Source organism: Myotis lucifugus, unplaced genomic scaffold (assembly GCF_000147115.1).
Source record: "Myotis lucifugus unplaced genomic scaffold, Myoluc2.0 scaffold_14, whole genome shotgun sequence".
Lineage (NCBI taxonomy): Eukaryota > Metazoa > Chordata > Mammalia > Chiroptera > Vespertilionidae > Myotis > Myotis lucifugus.
The window spans coordinates 231,800-248,107 of record NW_005871062.1 but is presented as its reverse complement, the minus strand read 5'-3'; the positions used below and the strand labels follow the sequence as shown (position 1 = coordinate 248,107).

At 33.5% G+C, this 16,308-nt stretch overlaps 1 protein-coding gene across 12 annotated transcripts in view; it reads left to right on the top strand.

Moving 5' to 3' along the window:
- Window positions 1-16,308, top strand: part of DLG1 (discs large MAGUK scaffold protein 1) — a 286,228-nt gene that overhangs the window by 246,906 nt on the left and 23,014 nt on the right. For 4 of the 12 annotated variants that reach the window (XM_023750533.1, XM_023750526.1, XM_023750531.1 and 1 more), the window contains 3 exons: window positions 3,125-3,194; window positions 7,679-7,778; window positions 15,035-15,076. In XM_023750533.1, coding sequence (XP_023606301.1) covers window positions 3,125-3,194; window positions 7,679-7,778; window positions 15,035-15,076 — 212 coding nt within the window. Of the gene's footprint in view, window positions 1-3,124; window positions 3,195-7,678; window positions 7,779-8,451; window positions 8,486-15,034; window positions 15,077-16,308 lie in introns of all 12 variants that reach the window. The other 8 variants (XM_023750528.1, XM_023750536.1, XM_023750532.1 and 5 more) reach the window with 5 other exon arrangements.

Here is a 16,308-nt window from a genome sequence, read left to right as displayed (position 1 = left end):
CTTAGCAGAGGGATGGTTCATTTGCCAGTTTTCTTCTTATAGGACTAGTAGCCCATGCACGGAAATCGTGCTCAAGGGTGGGGGGGTGAAGAGTGGGGTCAGACCCCTCAGCCCGACCTGCACCCTCTGTCATGTTCCGGGACCCCGGCTGCTCCCGGCCTAGGCACAGGCCTACAGGCTTGGGGTGGCCTGGCTCCCGAGGCCCCATTTTATCAAGAGAACAAAGTCGGAGTTAGTTACAGCCCTCACCAAACACAGTACAGTGCATCTGTGCGTACAACTGCCTCGTTCATGTGCCTGCTTCGCCCTACTGAATTACTAACATCTTGAGGACATAGCTCTGTCTTACCCTCTTCACGTTCAGTGTCTGGCCTGGTGCCAGGGACCAGAGAGGGTTTGCTGAGTGAGTGAATATTGAGTAAGTGAATGAGTGAATGAATGAGCGAGTAAGTGAATGAGCAAGCAGCTACGGGGCGGGAACTTCTGCCGCATTGCTATGGCGACATGGCAGAAGTTCCCGCCCTGCTCCCGGACACCTGACGCCCTCCCCGGGAAATTCCCGCCCCGCTCCCAGTGGCCCGGCTCCCCTCTCCTGGCTGCATAGTTTCCGCCCTGCTCCCAGCAGTGGCCCAGCACCCCTCTCCTGGCTGCTTAGTTCCTGCTCCCAGCAGTGGCCCGGCACCCCTCTCCCAGCTGCTTAGTTCCCGCCCTGCTCCCAGCGACCCAGGCCCCCAGCCACTCCTTCAGCAGAGGCCAGGGCAGGCGGGAAGCTTGGCTTCCTCCATCATGGGGGCAACCAAGCCTCCTGCTTGCTCCAGCTCCATGACCGCCGGCAGCCTTCTTGGTTGGGTTAATTTGCATATAGTTGCTCTGATTGGTTGGTGGGCGTGGCTTGGGTGTGGCAAAGGTGCGGTCAATTTGCATGTTTGTTTTTTATTAGATAGGATAGTTCATTCACTTCAGGTCAGGCTTATGATGTAACAACTTGTATTTTTCTTATTAATAAGTTGGGTTTATACTTATTTTGTTGAGTCTCTATAATTGATAAATATGCCAAATCATATACCTATTTTAGACTTCTATGTGTGGGGTGTGTGTGTGTGTGTGTGTGTGTGTGTGTGTGTGTGTGTGTGTAGACGTTGAAGAGTAGAAATATTAAAATATTACAGAGATATGTAGTTATAGTTTCAGGATTTATGACTGTTGTTGGCTATATAGTTAGCAAGATCCAACTATTTAGTTAGATCTTATATTTGGTAGCAACTCCTCTTTTAGCAGTGTAGCCCTGAGCGTAATTTTTTACGTGAAATAGAATAGTCTCCTTTAAATTCAGAAATGCTTACTCTGTGCCTTATTAGGTCAATAAGTAACCTCACATCTTATATATTAAGGTCAGAATTCAGAAAAATTGTTTTATCCCTTGGCTCTTCATATCTTATAAGGCTTTACTGAAAGAAGTTAGTAATACAGCTGACTGATGGAAAGAGATTTTTTTTCATTTTGTATAAAAATTCTATAAGGCTTATTTTTAAAGCCAAAAGCGATATAAGACATATCTTGAGATCTCTACAAATAGCTTTCTTTCAGGAACAGTATTTACAAATAAACAAAATTTAAGTCCTTCAACTATTGAGTAAACAAGATAATGATTAGAAGACAAAGCCATTTTGACTTGTAAATGTTCACTCACTAAATGTTAGTTTGCAGTGCCCTCAGTAAGTGTCGAGACAAAAATTATAAATTTATTATTCATGTCACGGATCCTCAGGATTGCTCTGGAATAGTAAAAAACATAAGTTTTAAATCTATGACTGCTGCTTTGGCCAGGTGTTCAGTTGATTGGAGCATTGGTACAAAGCAACCAATCTCTCTCTCTCTCTCTCTCTCTCTCTCTCTCTCTCTCTCTCTCCTCCTCCTCTCTCTCTAAAAATTAATAAAAACATCCTCGGATGAGCATTTTTTTAAAAATCTGTGACTACTAAGGTTCTTTTACTATCCCACAGTAAAAACTATATTGCATAATATAGAAAAAATATAGAAAATGCATTTATTCATAGACTGTTTTGGTAAGTTTTTCTGCTATATACAAACGTAATTGCTGTGTTGATATCAAGGATTTATAAAAGGTTAATTTACATGAAATTTTGCAAAATGCATATTGGTATTACAATCTACTTAAAACATTTGTTATATTTTTGTTTGCTTGCTTCTTTTGAATAGGTAACACTTTAACAAGGTACAAAATTCAAAAGGTCTAAAAGCTATACCAACTCCCTCTTAACCCCAGGCGGCCATTTCACTTTCATAAGAATAGCTAAGGTTACTATTTCTTATATATCCTTCCAGAGATACTTCAAAACTGTTTTTGTACACTATACTTGGTTAATTTATGTATTTACACAAAAATGTCATTGGAGTTAAACTTAGTTTTTCTATTTCTCACCTTATTTTTAAAATTTTCAGAGCTACAGAGAAATAAGCACAAGAGAAATGCAAGAATAGTACAAGGAACACCCACATATCCTTCACCTACTTTCATCAATTATTGACATTTTGCCCCATTTGCTTTCTCTTTTTCATGCTGTCCCCTATTTTCCTCCCTTTTGCCCTTCCTCTACTCAGGTCTTCATCACATTATAGTCTGTGTCCATGGGCTGTGTATATATGTTCTTTGGTTAATTATGTCCAGTCCACCTCATTCCCCTCCTCTTCACATGCTTAATTTTTAGCATATGTGTTTCATGCTAAGCTAATGTTTAAACAAAAAGAAAAAAGGATAAAACCTGGAAAATTGCTAAACTTTGAAGTCTTGTCTTCAGTATAATTAATGGAATTGAGTGCGCATATATACATACATATATATATAAATATATATATATATACACACACACACATATATATATACTGTATTTTGATACTTCACAAATATTTTTTAAATAATAAAATAAGTCTTGTATTTTATTTTTTAGACATTCTAATTAATTTTGGGATGCAAACCTAGATGGCTTCCTAAGGTTTTAGAATATAAAGATGCCCTGTATTGAGGTATCAGTTCTGATGAATTGTAGTTAGAACCTTAGATGTATTTGGTCTACCTAAAAAATAATATTGGCTACTTCGACAGGGTTGAGAAGAAAGAACGAGCCCGATTAAAAACAGTGAAATTCAATTCTAAAACAAGAGGAGACAAAGGGGTGAGTATATGCAATCTCTTATTTCTAGAAATTAATAGTTGAGGGTAATAGGCCTTTTTATCATTCTTATTTGAGCTACATTATTAAAGTGAGGATTTTGCCATGAAAATTACTATCAACAACTCTGGCAATGTTGCTTTACAATAGTAGATATTGAATTAAATTAAAGCACCCATTTCACAGACCTTTTCAAATTAAAACTGTGATTTGATTTTTTCTTAACAACATACTTTTGGTCAAGGTTATTTTTACAAGTGAAATTAATTTAGTCTTCATTCACATGTTCACTTAGAAACTTGTGTTACCAAAATTAATCATGATAGTTAATAAATCTGAAAAATTATTAATAGGCCTCCAAAAAATTATTAATGAAATCATAATGTCTGTTTTTGGGGGGATTTTGAGTAAATTCAAGGAAATTTTCTTGTTCTTCTCTCTATACCTAGTATTTATTAGGAAAATCCATGTTTAGATGTTTGAGTCAATATGAATTTTTAGTTTGAAAAAATAAAGAGACAGTCAAGAGGAGGAGTTTGTAAATGGTCAAAAAATATATCAAAGTTCTTTTATACATATTTTAGACGTGTTTTTGTTTTTATTTAAGTGTTGCTTCAAATGGCTATCAATGGATGAAAAAGATCTTACGGGCTTTGTCCTGTACTGTTTATAATTACTGCAATAGAATATTTTAGTAAAAAGGCTGATGAAAGAGCTGAATTTCAAAATGTATTGAAAATACTATTTGTAGCAATGTTTTCTGTTTTGTAGGGTTTTTTAATCTAAAGCTAAAATTCTATACATCTTGTGATCATATTTCAAAGGAATGTAAAATTCAGCAAATAAATTAAACCTATTTTCTGTACATCTCTGATATAACTAAGCACTCAAACCTAAAGCTTCTAATTTAAAAGAAATATGATCCTTGACTAAAGAAATTAAATCTGAGTAAGTTGTATAATGTATTCAATTATTTTAGGAATGATAAATTCCATTAAAATTAACTTGTAGTTTTCAGAAAATACAAAATTATATAGTGTGACCTGAGGCAATATTTAAGATAGAATTTTTTGGAGGAAAAAAATTTCAAGTAAATGCTCAGGATTTGAAATCTATACAGTGTTTTTTGTGCTTATTTTATATATGTTTTTTAAAATAATTTAGTAAAACACACTGTCAATGTATTTAAAAAGAGGTTGCATGTTGTAACTTTTCTTTTATACTGTAAGAAGTTAACTGAATTAACGACATATTTAAATCTTAGTCTTGTTTGTTGACTGTAACCAACTTTATGCACAGTCACTGTGTTCTAACACAGCACCAAAAGTATGCATGATACTGAGTGGGGTAAAAATACGCTTGCCATTGATACAGAACTGCATTTCTTTCTGTAACACCATTTCCCATTCTTCTTTTTCTTTCCTTACATGGTTTATGGACTTTTATTTCCACTACAGACTTATAACATTTCAGTTTCTCATTAATATTTTTAACATTCATTGAACTATTTTGAAATACTATATGGAGATAATATATTTAGATATTTAATATATGAATCATGAATTTGTGATATTTTTCAGTTCTAATATTTATTACACTCTGTCTCTCTTGCAATGTAGCATTAATAATAATAATAAGTAATTAGACAGTATTTTGTATAGGAAATATAGAGAAACTGGAAGTAGTATGGTTTCTCTAGCTTTGTGTTTTCCCTTCACATTTTTCTGTTGTTTGCTTGTGCTATTTTTACTTTAATATATTTTTCACCTGGAGGATGTTAAATGCAATACAATTAATCCATTTCTTAACTAACATGCATTTCTTTCTGTCCCATATTATGATATCTTTATGATATCTCATTCTGGCTAACAGCAAAGATATCAAAAATCAAAACATTTTAAACTTCATGTTTCTTTCGGTTGTTTGCTGTGAAACTGACTCTGACCACTATAGATGCAGTAGGAGGATTAGTTTTATCAGATATAAAAATTAGTTTTATCAGATATAAAAATGATTACTAAATTCAAAAGCAATGATTGTCATGAACAAAAAGATTTAGTCCTTCCCTGATATTACATTACCATAAATCTTTCTCTATTGAAACTTGTTTTCCTCTCGTTCTCTTTTCTAAAATTTGGATTCAAAGATTTTTATTTAAATAATGCTACTTGACAGTTTATCAAATAATTATAAGCCCAGAGTTCTTCAATTATTTTTTACTCAACTTAATTTTCAACTTCCACTTAGAGGTATTAGAGCCTTCAAATTTTAAGATTGAAATCAAGACAATCTGCTTGACTGTGAACTATGAACTTATTAATACTGAATTATTGATATGAAAAGGTAAAAATGAAAGTTTAACCTTGTTTTTGTAAAGATTCTTATCAAAATGAAGTCTTTGAAGTAATGGAATTTGAGCTAAAAGCCACTTTAATCTATTTCAGAGCCATAATCACCTGGCTTTTTATGCTTAAAAATATGGGCATGCTGAAAACATACTGCCTGGTATCAATACACTTTGAAATAATGAAAGCATCTTTTAATGTGAATAAACTCAGGAAAAAATCAGAACAAAATTTTTATTCTTAATATTGCCCACCTCAAAAAGTATAATAATAATTTCGAGTGTCAATTGTATGTAAGGTCATTTTCTTCAAGACATGTGTGCCTATGACAGAAATTACAAAATAAACTATTCCTCTTTAATAGGCTCATCTTTCCTTGTGCTGCATGGTTGTTGTTTTTAAATCTTTGAATGCACAGCCCAGCTGGTGTGACTCAGTGATTGAGGATTGACACATAAACCAGGACAGGAGGTCCTGGTTTGATTCCCGGTCAGGGCACATGCCAGGATTGCTAGCTCAATCCCCAGTAGAGGGTGTGAAGGAAGCAACCGATTGATGATTCTCTATCATCATTGATGTTTCTTTCTCTCTCTCTCCCTCTCCCTTCCTCTCTGAAATCAATAAAAATATAATTTTTTTAATCTATGAATGCACAAATGGGACATTCAAGAATGGAAAAAAAATTTTCAATATCTGTGCAATAAGGAACATCTTCCTTATAGCAATTATGTATAAACTATTCAAATCTCAATTGTCTATTTGGCTCTTACTGGCACCAAACTATTTATTCTCTATTCAAGACTGCTGGTGCTGGTGAATCGAATCTGGTTCTATATTATCTGTATATACTTTTAAAAATAGATATGTATAGTAAAGCTTAAAGACAAAGGAATCAGTTATGATAGCACTCATGGTGGCTAAAACAATCCTAACTCTTCTTCCTTGGTTAGATAGCATTGATAAGTCTTTTGCTGGACTCTTTGGCCTTGATAGAGCCCTCTTAGTGTTCTTCCTATTTTCTGACTCATGCCAAAAGCATTTGGTTATCTTTTTTCTCTTCAAGAATGGATGGATATTGCCGAAACCGGTTTGGCTCAGTGGATAGAGCGTCGGCCTGCGGACTGAGAGGTCCCGGGTTCGATTCCGGTCAGGGGCATGTACCTGGGTTGCGGGCACATCCCCAGTAGGAGATGTGCAGGAGGCAGCTGATCGATGTTTCTCTCTCATCGATGTTTCCAACTCTCTATCTCTCTCCCTTCCTCTCTGTAAAAAAATCAATAAAATATATAAAAAAAAAAGAATGGATGGATAGATAGATAGATAGATAGATAGATGATAGAACTATTTTTTAAATATTCAACACTGGCAATTTCTCAATTGTTCGGGTTTTCTTTTCAAATAGAGGTCTTTGTTAGTTTGTTGGAGCCACACGGAAGGAAGGAAGGAAGGAAAGGAAGGAAGGAAAGGAAGGAAGGAAGGAAGGAAGGAAGGAAGGAAGGAAGGAAGGAAGGAAGGAAGGAAGGAAGGAAGGAAGGAAGGAAGGAAGGAAGGAGGGAGGGAGGGAAGGAGGGAAGGGGAAGGGGAAGGGGAGAAGGGAAGGGAAGAAGGGAAGGGAAGAAGGAAAGGAAAGGAGAGAAAAGGAAAAGGAAAAGGGAAAGGGAAGGAAAGGGAGGGGAAATGTGCTTAAGCAAAAGGAAATTGAAGGTTATTACCTAATGCATAAAAAATATTTGAACAGCTAGAGGAATCCTTTAAAATAACTTTTGCTATAGAACATCTAGCTCCTGGCAATCTAGAAAAATATTTATTGATATGAATAGATGTTAGCTTGGTCTGTACCATAGTAGTACCTAACCTGATTTACTCTTTTCAATTTTATCAAGTAGCATATATTCCTTATTTTTAGCTATTACTGAATTACACTCTTTAAATTTTTCAATATTTTCTGTTATAAAACATTAGAATTAGAGGAGTTAATACAAAATTAGAAATTCACTTTATATGTGAATTAAGTAAAATTCATATATAAACTGCACACTGTGGTCACAAGAGTCAGCTTCCACAGAGCTGCTAGGCTGGCTGGGCCTTTGTACACACAGACAGTAGACATCCCTTTGTTTTGCCCCTCCTTCTCTTCTTCAGCAGTCATTCAATGACAAGCGTAAAAAGAACCTCTTTTCCCGAAAATTCCCCTTCTACAAGAACAAGGACCAGAGTGAGCAGGAAACAAGTGATGCTGACCGTAAGTATGTGGATCCGGTGGTCAACTGAAAATAAATGTAGAGGGACCTACTGCCCTGCAGTTGGTTGTTACCATGGAGACAGTTTCAAGAGCTGCAACAGGTTACTAATTGTCTTAACCAGGGCCAATTTAACAGGCATAAATTAATTTGTATACCAATCTTAACTTTTCTGGTACCTTAGGAATTCTTAATTTAAAGTAAATAGTATTTTTAAGCTGTACATTTAACATAGTATTATTTGATGTAAGGATTCTTACAATAAATAATATACTCTCAAAGAATGTTTTAGAGGAAAAACATGGATACCTGGGAAGCTACTTAGTGACTTCAAAGTATGGTATTGCCAATCTTTGACAAATAGATCTTCTGAAATTATTCCATTTTATCCTATTTCTTCTTCATATGTAGACAGCCTGGATTTTACTTTTAAAATAGCAAGTAATAGTCTCAAACTTTGCTGCTCTAAGATAGAACTTACATTCTTTTAGTAGATTACATTTAACTGCTAGCTTATTTCAAGCTTTCAGAAATCTACAAAAATGCTCTATAAGATATGCACCTGTAATGGTCTTGGAACTGTCTCTTATTGTAGCACCAATTTTATGCATTACTGACAACTATTTTCTTTGATTATCTTTTTATTGCTTGCTCTCTGGGAACTACTCTCTACAGGAGATCCCTGACGACATGGGATCAAAAGGCCTGAGTAAGTGATCAAAATACTCCCAAGTTATTTTTTAACCTCCATCTACAGACCTACCTTTTTTAGATACATTTTGAGAATCATGGTAGTGCCTTTCTGGCATGAGGAGGTGTATGATTTAGATTGCTTTTAGGCTTTCATGTTAATAAAATGCTTGGGATTTTTATTTCTATAACACACATCTTTTGTTTTTCTAATGCTCCATTTTTCAGTCATTTGAAAAACTCTGCTCAATATTTACATTTTTAAATATAAAAACTTTTTAACGTTTTTAAAAATAGTACTACCTGCCCTCATTATTAGAATATAGAAAATAATCTTCCTTACAGTTTTATATCACCCTTTTTTAAAAAAACAATTTAAAATCACTTTGATTTTAGAAAAGCATTGCCATAATGTGAAACTATAAAACACAATAGATAAATGTTAGAGAAGAATTGTGGACCTCAAGTTTAGCAGTCTTTGTAGAGGGAAATTTACATATCTTTTTTAAGGAGGTTGTAATTTATGAAAAGAATTATAAGAAATATTTTTTTTTTTTTCATTTAACCATGATGTTGTCTCTGCTGTTTGTTTTTCTTGTTTAATTTTCTAGCTAGAACTTAGTCTTCATATAAAGCTTGGTACAGAGTATGGTATATAGGAATCATTCAATAAATGTTAGAATAAATGAATAAAACAAGAAGTCATTTAAGCAATCAATTTTAAATGTGGGTGTTTTCAGATTGATTAAATGTGAAATTTTATCAAATATTACTAAGTTATTTTAGGTGACAGTGACTCATAGAAGTAACCTTTTAGGCTAAAGTTTTTTTCTAGATAATTCTTTTCCTTTGGGTTATTAAGCATTTTAAAAACTTCTTTTTTTATAATTCATTGATTATTAAGGATATAACCAGTATCTTTCAACTTTCTAAGCTCTATATTAATAATCATTAAATTTCATAATTTTTCCTGATTTACCCTAACTATCCTGGTATTTTAAACTATAGGAACTTGACTTTTATTTCAACCTTAATAATTAAAAGTTTGTATTAGACTGAAGGCAGTATGCTTTATATGTAATTATTTTTATTAGACACACAGACAATAGACATCCCTTTGTTTTGCCCCTTCTCTTCTTCTCTATTATTTTTGCATGTGCCTCTTTAGGATTTGGCAAGAACCCACGAATTTACTATCACTATGGTACCCTTGTGAAAATCTTCAAAAGTGGAAAATATTTCCATAATTTTTATTTTATTTTTTTTGAGAGAGGGAAATATCAATTGGTTGCCTCTTGCACATGCCCCAACCAGGGCTGGGGATCAAACCTGCAACCTAGGTATGTGCCCTGGGCTCCACAGATTTTTAATGGTGTAGAATTTATTTTGAGAATGATAACATGTTTTAGAGATGGTATGAATCAGCATATGTACCCACAGATTTTTATTATCTGTTGAGTCATTGGAGACCTAAGGAAAATTCATTTAAAAGGGAATTTAAGGAAGAATTTAGTTCCCATATTGATATTGTTATGGTGGATGATAATTACATCTTGACCAAATCATAATTTTATCTTTCATTTTAATTGAGGATTGGTACTTGGGAAGAGCAACAAATAAAAAATGGTAACTGAATACCAGACAATGTGATTTAGAAAAGAATTTAAATTTTTCTGGACAATGACTTAAGATCCTTTGAATGGTAGGTTTCTGTGCTTCATCTCCCAGAAACTGAAAGAAATTATCCACCCAGTAATTTAATGATCAGATCAAGATTTTATTTGGAAAATGTTGAAGGAAATAGAAACATATAAGTAAAATTCTAATACTGGATATGATGGAGGTTATTACATAAAACAGAAGACTAGCAGTTGGCAAGTTGCCTATTATTATACAGTAGAAAATGCTAGGAAAGGGGATGTATCCAGGACATTTGTGGCCTCGGTTATCAAAAGGTCATAGCACAGGGAATAAACTAAGAAAAATCCTGTGAGATTTTAATATAAGAAAATAAATGTGACCTCATATTAGGTACTCATCAAGTCTTGTTGTAACAGGACTCACAAAGGGACTAAGAATAGAAGGATAAATTATTCCAGAGAAACACCTGTTGAAGAGGTGTAAAATAACACTGAACATCAAGGAAAATGTACATTTGCATGTAACTTCACACAACCTCTGGAAAATTTGAGGATATTTAATTGAAGAGCAGAGAGAGAAACAAAGGTGATACCCTAGAATACTTTTCATACACATGAATTTAGTGATTCTATGAAGAAGAGAATAAAATAAATTATTGATTTGCCCTGTTGGCAGTAGAATATGAAATAATGAGAAAAACTGTCTTTCAAAACCTAATTTTGACTCACAGAACTAGAGAATGATGGAAATCTGAGAGAATGCAACTAAGTCATGATAGCTTGTAGAGAGCTAGAAATAGAAACTTGTGCAGATTTTATGCTTTAATAAGGCAATTTTGAAAAAGTTCTGGTGGAAAAAAACGGTAAGATTTCCTTTAACAGTGACCAAAAGAAATATAGTTCAGGAGGGACTATAAAAGGTGCTCAGAAGTGTAGTTATGACATGCCATTTCAGACAAGGTTTGTACCTATCTCTTGTACGCAGCTCAATTTTTATAGCTTTTTATTTTGTGGAACACCTCAAAGACTTCTTCTGTTAGGCACACAAGTTTTCGATTATATCTCTCCTTTCTTCTCATTTTAAAGACTTATTAAGCAGATTTGTGCAGAGTTCTTAGATGCCAAAACCAGACTTATTTTCATTTGTACTTGGAATAAGTATAATAGTACTAGAATTACGTGAGATTGGTGATGTGTAGTATTTCAAGAGCACAAAGAGAAAACACATGATGCATTCTTAGGAAGAAATGTTTGATAGAAAGGTGAGACTTGGTTAAAGAGATTTGAAATTACTATGCTCATCAAATACCATAAACAAAATAAAAACAAAAACTTGAAGAATATATTTATACCATGTATGCCAAAGGGATAATATCCTTACACTATACATTTCTAACATGAAAGGAAACAGACTAACTCTCCATTAGAAAACTGGACAAAAGATATGAGAAGAGTGCTCAAAAGATAAATGAAATGAGCATATAAAAATGTTCAGTGTTTCTAGTAAGGAATAAACAAAATGACATTTTACTGATTACCTTGGTAAACTTTTCTTTTAAAGGACAACTCAGTAATGTTGAGGGTTCTATAGAATGACTACTTTTAACATATTATTATTGGGAGTGTAAATTGGTACAACCTTTCTGGAAAAGCATATCTTTTGACATACTAATAATTCCCCTTCAAGGAATTTATCCTAAGAATGTAATCAGAGATGGAGATAAGGGTTTATATGTCAGGGTGCTTAATATTATTTAGAAATTACGGCACTCAAAAGTTGAAATCATCCTAGAATGTCTTACAATTAAGGAGTGGTTAAGGAAGTTATCCATACTTTATGATATTATATAGCCATTGAAAATCATATTTAGACATAATGACATAAATAGCTAAGATCGGGAAACAGCTCAAGTGCCCATCAGTAGATGAGTGCATAAAAAAGCTGTGGTACATTTACACCATGGAATATTATGCAACAGTAAAAAAGAAGGATCTCTTACCCTTTGAGACAACATGGAGGGACCTGGAGAGTATTATGCTAAGTGAAACAAGCCATTCAGAGAAAGACAAGTATTATATGATCTCACTCACATGTGGAATCTAATGAACAAAATAAACTGATGAGCAAAATAGATCCAGAGACACAGAAGCATGGAACCAACTGTCAGATCACAGAGGGAAGGTGGGGGAAGGTGGATGGATGGGAAGAGATCAACCAAAGAACTTGTATGCATATATGTATAACCCATGAACACAGACAATAGGGTGATGAAGCCCTGCAAGGGGGGGTGGGCTAGAAGGAGTCAATGGGGGGAAATGGGAGCCATGTAGTACTTTCAACAATCAAGAATTAATTTTTTTAAAAAATGACATGGAAAAATTTTCACAATGTAAGTGAAAAAAATAAAATACAGAACTATAGTCTCAAACTTAAAAAACATATTTAGGGCTATTTTGAATATTGTTGCTTTATACATGTCTCTTGGTGAGCATATATATGTGTGTTTTTCGGGTGGGGAAATAACTAGGAAAGAAATTGCTAGGTCATAGCTATGTATGTTCAGCTTTAGTAGGCACTGCCAAGTAGCTTTCCAAAGTGGCTGTACCAATATACCCACCCGTAGTATATGAGTCCCAGTTGCTGCATAGCCTTCTCCATGCTTGGCCTGTTTTGTTTTTGTTTTTTATTTTAGCCATTCTGGTGGATGGTAAAGGTATTCATTGTGGTTTAATTTGCATTTCCCTTTAAGTAAAAATTTATATATGTTTATTGGATATTTGAACATCTTTGATGAAGTGCCTTGAAGAAGATTAGTTTTAATTATCAGGAAAAAAAGCATTTTATATTTTTAATAAACTTCAAGCAATGATGATTATGCTTTTCCATGGGCCATACTTTGAGTAACAAGATACTGGTAATCTTAGAAAACTAACTCAAGATGAATAGGAGAAATCCCCAGAAAAGATAGAAAGAAGATTGTAGTAACTTTAACTTTTTATTATTTAACATGTCAGACATATTCAATAGTAGAATAATAATAAAATAAACCCAGAGTATTCTTTTTCACCTGGCTTCTATTATTATCAACTCATGATTAGTATTATTTCTTCTATACTCCCACTTACTCTCCCCCTCCTTTTATTCCATTGCAGTAACTAATGTTTCTTTACATATTAGAGATTGCAGAGTGTAATATCAATCCTAATATAAATTTGAGAACTTTTTTTTTTGCATTCCTACTTCTGGGAATGAATGTTAAGGAAATAGGACAAAAGATAAAAGGCTATATAAATGGAGGCATTTATAATAATTATTGATGTTTGTGGAAAACAGTTTAAAGCAAACTAAAATGTGTAAGTAGTAAGTAGTAAAGTAAATCATGACTGATCAGTCCAATAAAATATTATACAAGAACCAGAGGCCCAGTGCACAAAAATCATGCACTTGGAGAAGAGGGGTACCTCAGCCTGGCCTGCGCCCTCTCACAGTCCAGGAGCCCTCGGGGGATGTCCGACTGACTGCTTAGGCCCACTCCCTGTGGACATCAGTTGGACATCCTTAGCGCTGCCGCGGAGGCGGGAGAGGCTCCCGCCACTGCGCTCACCAGCCGTGAGCCCGGCTTCTGGCTGAGCTCCTGCATTGAGCATCTGCCTCCTGGTGGTCAGTGCACATCATAGCGACTGGTCATTCTGCTGTTCGGTCAATTTGCATATTAGCCTTTTATTATATATGATGATGATGATTGAAAATAATTGTTTTGAAGTTCATGTAATATGGGAAGAAATTTTTAAGTATAAACTTTTAAAAACCACAGTTCTACATGTTCTTGTTATAAATTATTTTTTAATGTTTTTGCTTTATTTAAAATATACATAATCACAATTAAGAAAGTTTTATCTTTGCAGGTTAGAATAACATACTTATTTTTTACTATAACAATTCAAAAACTGTTATCTTTATCTGAAATCTTAAGTTCTATCATTCTCTGAAGTTTTCAATAGTGCTACTTGACTTTAGGAGGCTCTGTGGATGGTATGATACAACAGATGATTTCTCCTGAAATTTTTTCTTAATCTACTGTTTTGCCTGGGGAAATTTTGGGTTTTAGTTTTTAGAAATAAAATTACTTTTTTATTCAAGGGAAATATTTATTGAGAGGACATCTGAGATTACATTTACATAAGAAGAGTACCTGGTGTTTACTGAACAATCAAGTTATGAAATGGGATCACTTTCAGGAGGGGCCTGGCAATATGCAACTGATGAAAGCGTATTTGCTTTTATCTTTTTTGTTTTAAGCAGGCATTGTCAATTTCATCAAAGCAGAGTTTCACAAAAATATTAATCTATTTTCGAAAACAGTCCCATCTTCTAGAATTCCCTTCCACTTGACTTTTATTGGAGCATCTGAATCTATGACATCTAAAATGCTTCATCTGTATGATCTCAGGATCATGGACTTTAACTTTTTTTTTTTCAGGAACAAGAAAACTGAACTAAAAGCAAGATCATTTATTTTTTGAGACATCACCATTAAAATGGGCATCTGTTTGCTCAAATATAACTTGTCTCCTTTGTCAGTCATTACTGTTTCATAAACTAAATTAATTGGTGCCATTTTCTCTTTGGGGGTTTTATGTCTACAGTTGAACTAATTTAGAATCACTCTGACCTCTTTGTTCATAAACTGTGTTATACAAAAATGGGCATTGTCCTTAAGGAGTTCTTTTCCTTGCTAATTCATATTTATTTATTTGAAAAAATTAAACTTTTCAAAGAAAATCAAAAATGCTTTTTAAAAATTTATTAAGTATATGGTGTATATCAATATTTTGTAATGTCACCTTATGATTATATTTATAATTTACTTTTTTAAAACTCATGACACTGTGTTTTCTTTATTTTTTTCATTATCCTGCAATTTCAGAGCATGTAACTTCTAATGCCAGCGATAGTGAAAGTAGTTACCGTAAGTGTTTTAAGTTACTTGTTCTTTTGTAATCTCAAGTAATATATATTCTTTGGAATTTTTTTTCCCTTAGTGATGTGTTCTAAAAACTGAAAATTAAATACTTAATCTTTTAAAATCAGGGAGAGACAACTAAAATTCAGAAAACTAGAAAAAATTATGTATAGAAGTTACTTTCCAAAATTTTAATGAAATACTGGAATCTTTTTTACAAAGAGTGCTATTTGTGAACATAGTACATATATGTGTGTATATCTTTAAATGGAGTAAATATATAGTTAAATGAGTGGTAAACTTACATTTTGCCATTTTCTTTAGTACTTATTTTGTTTTAATATGAGCGTTAAAATTATTTTTCAGTAATACTAAATTATAATTGGCTTTATTTCCTTTTTTATTGTGTCACCAGTATTGGTCTGGGTCAAGTTATTGTTTATCACCAGCCTTTGGTGAATATAGAAATTATGGAGGAAGACTTTTCAACAGTTGCTCAGACTATAATACTGGTTTTATTTTTGGTGTTTTGTGTTACATTCTGGGTATTACAGTTGACCCTTGAACAGCATGGGTTTGAACTGCACGGGTTCACTTATATGTAGATTTTTTTCAATAAATACCGTAAATGTATTTTTAAAAGATTTTCTTTTCTCTAGTTACTTTACTGTAAGTATTCTTACAGTATATAATACACATACAAAATATGTGCTAATCAACTTTATGTTATCGGTAAGGCTTCCAGTAAACAGTAGGCTACTAGGAATCAAAAGTTATATGCAGATTTTCAGCTGTGTGGGTACTCAGCATCCCTAACCCCCAAGTTGTTTATTATTAAGTGAACTCTACAAGCATGTGAAGTTTTTAAACAGATTTGGGCATGGGAGGAGGGGAGAGTACATGAATATTGTCAGTTCTAGCACCTTAAAAATTAAAATGCTTTTCTAACTTTTTTTTTTTTTTACTGCTCTCTAATATGAAAGTAATCTTGATTACAGATGAGTATGGCTGCTCAAAAGGTCCATCCTGTTAATATCAGTTCCTACTATTTCTCATGTTGACAATATATACTTTTAATCCTCACTCATTTGGTTATTTTTTTCTGCATAATAATTACTTAATAATTTTCCTTTTTTAGTATGGTAATGTGATTTTATATATTTTAGCATTTTATTATAATCATAATTCACCATAGAGTAGTTGAGTAGCTTTCTAGACTAAAAAGAGGTAATGAAAGT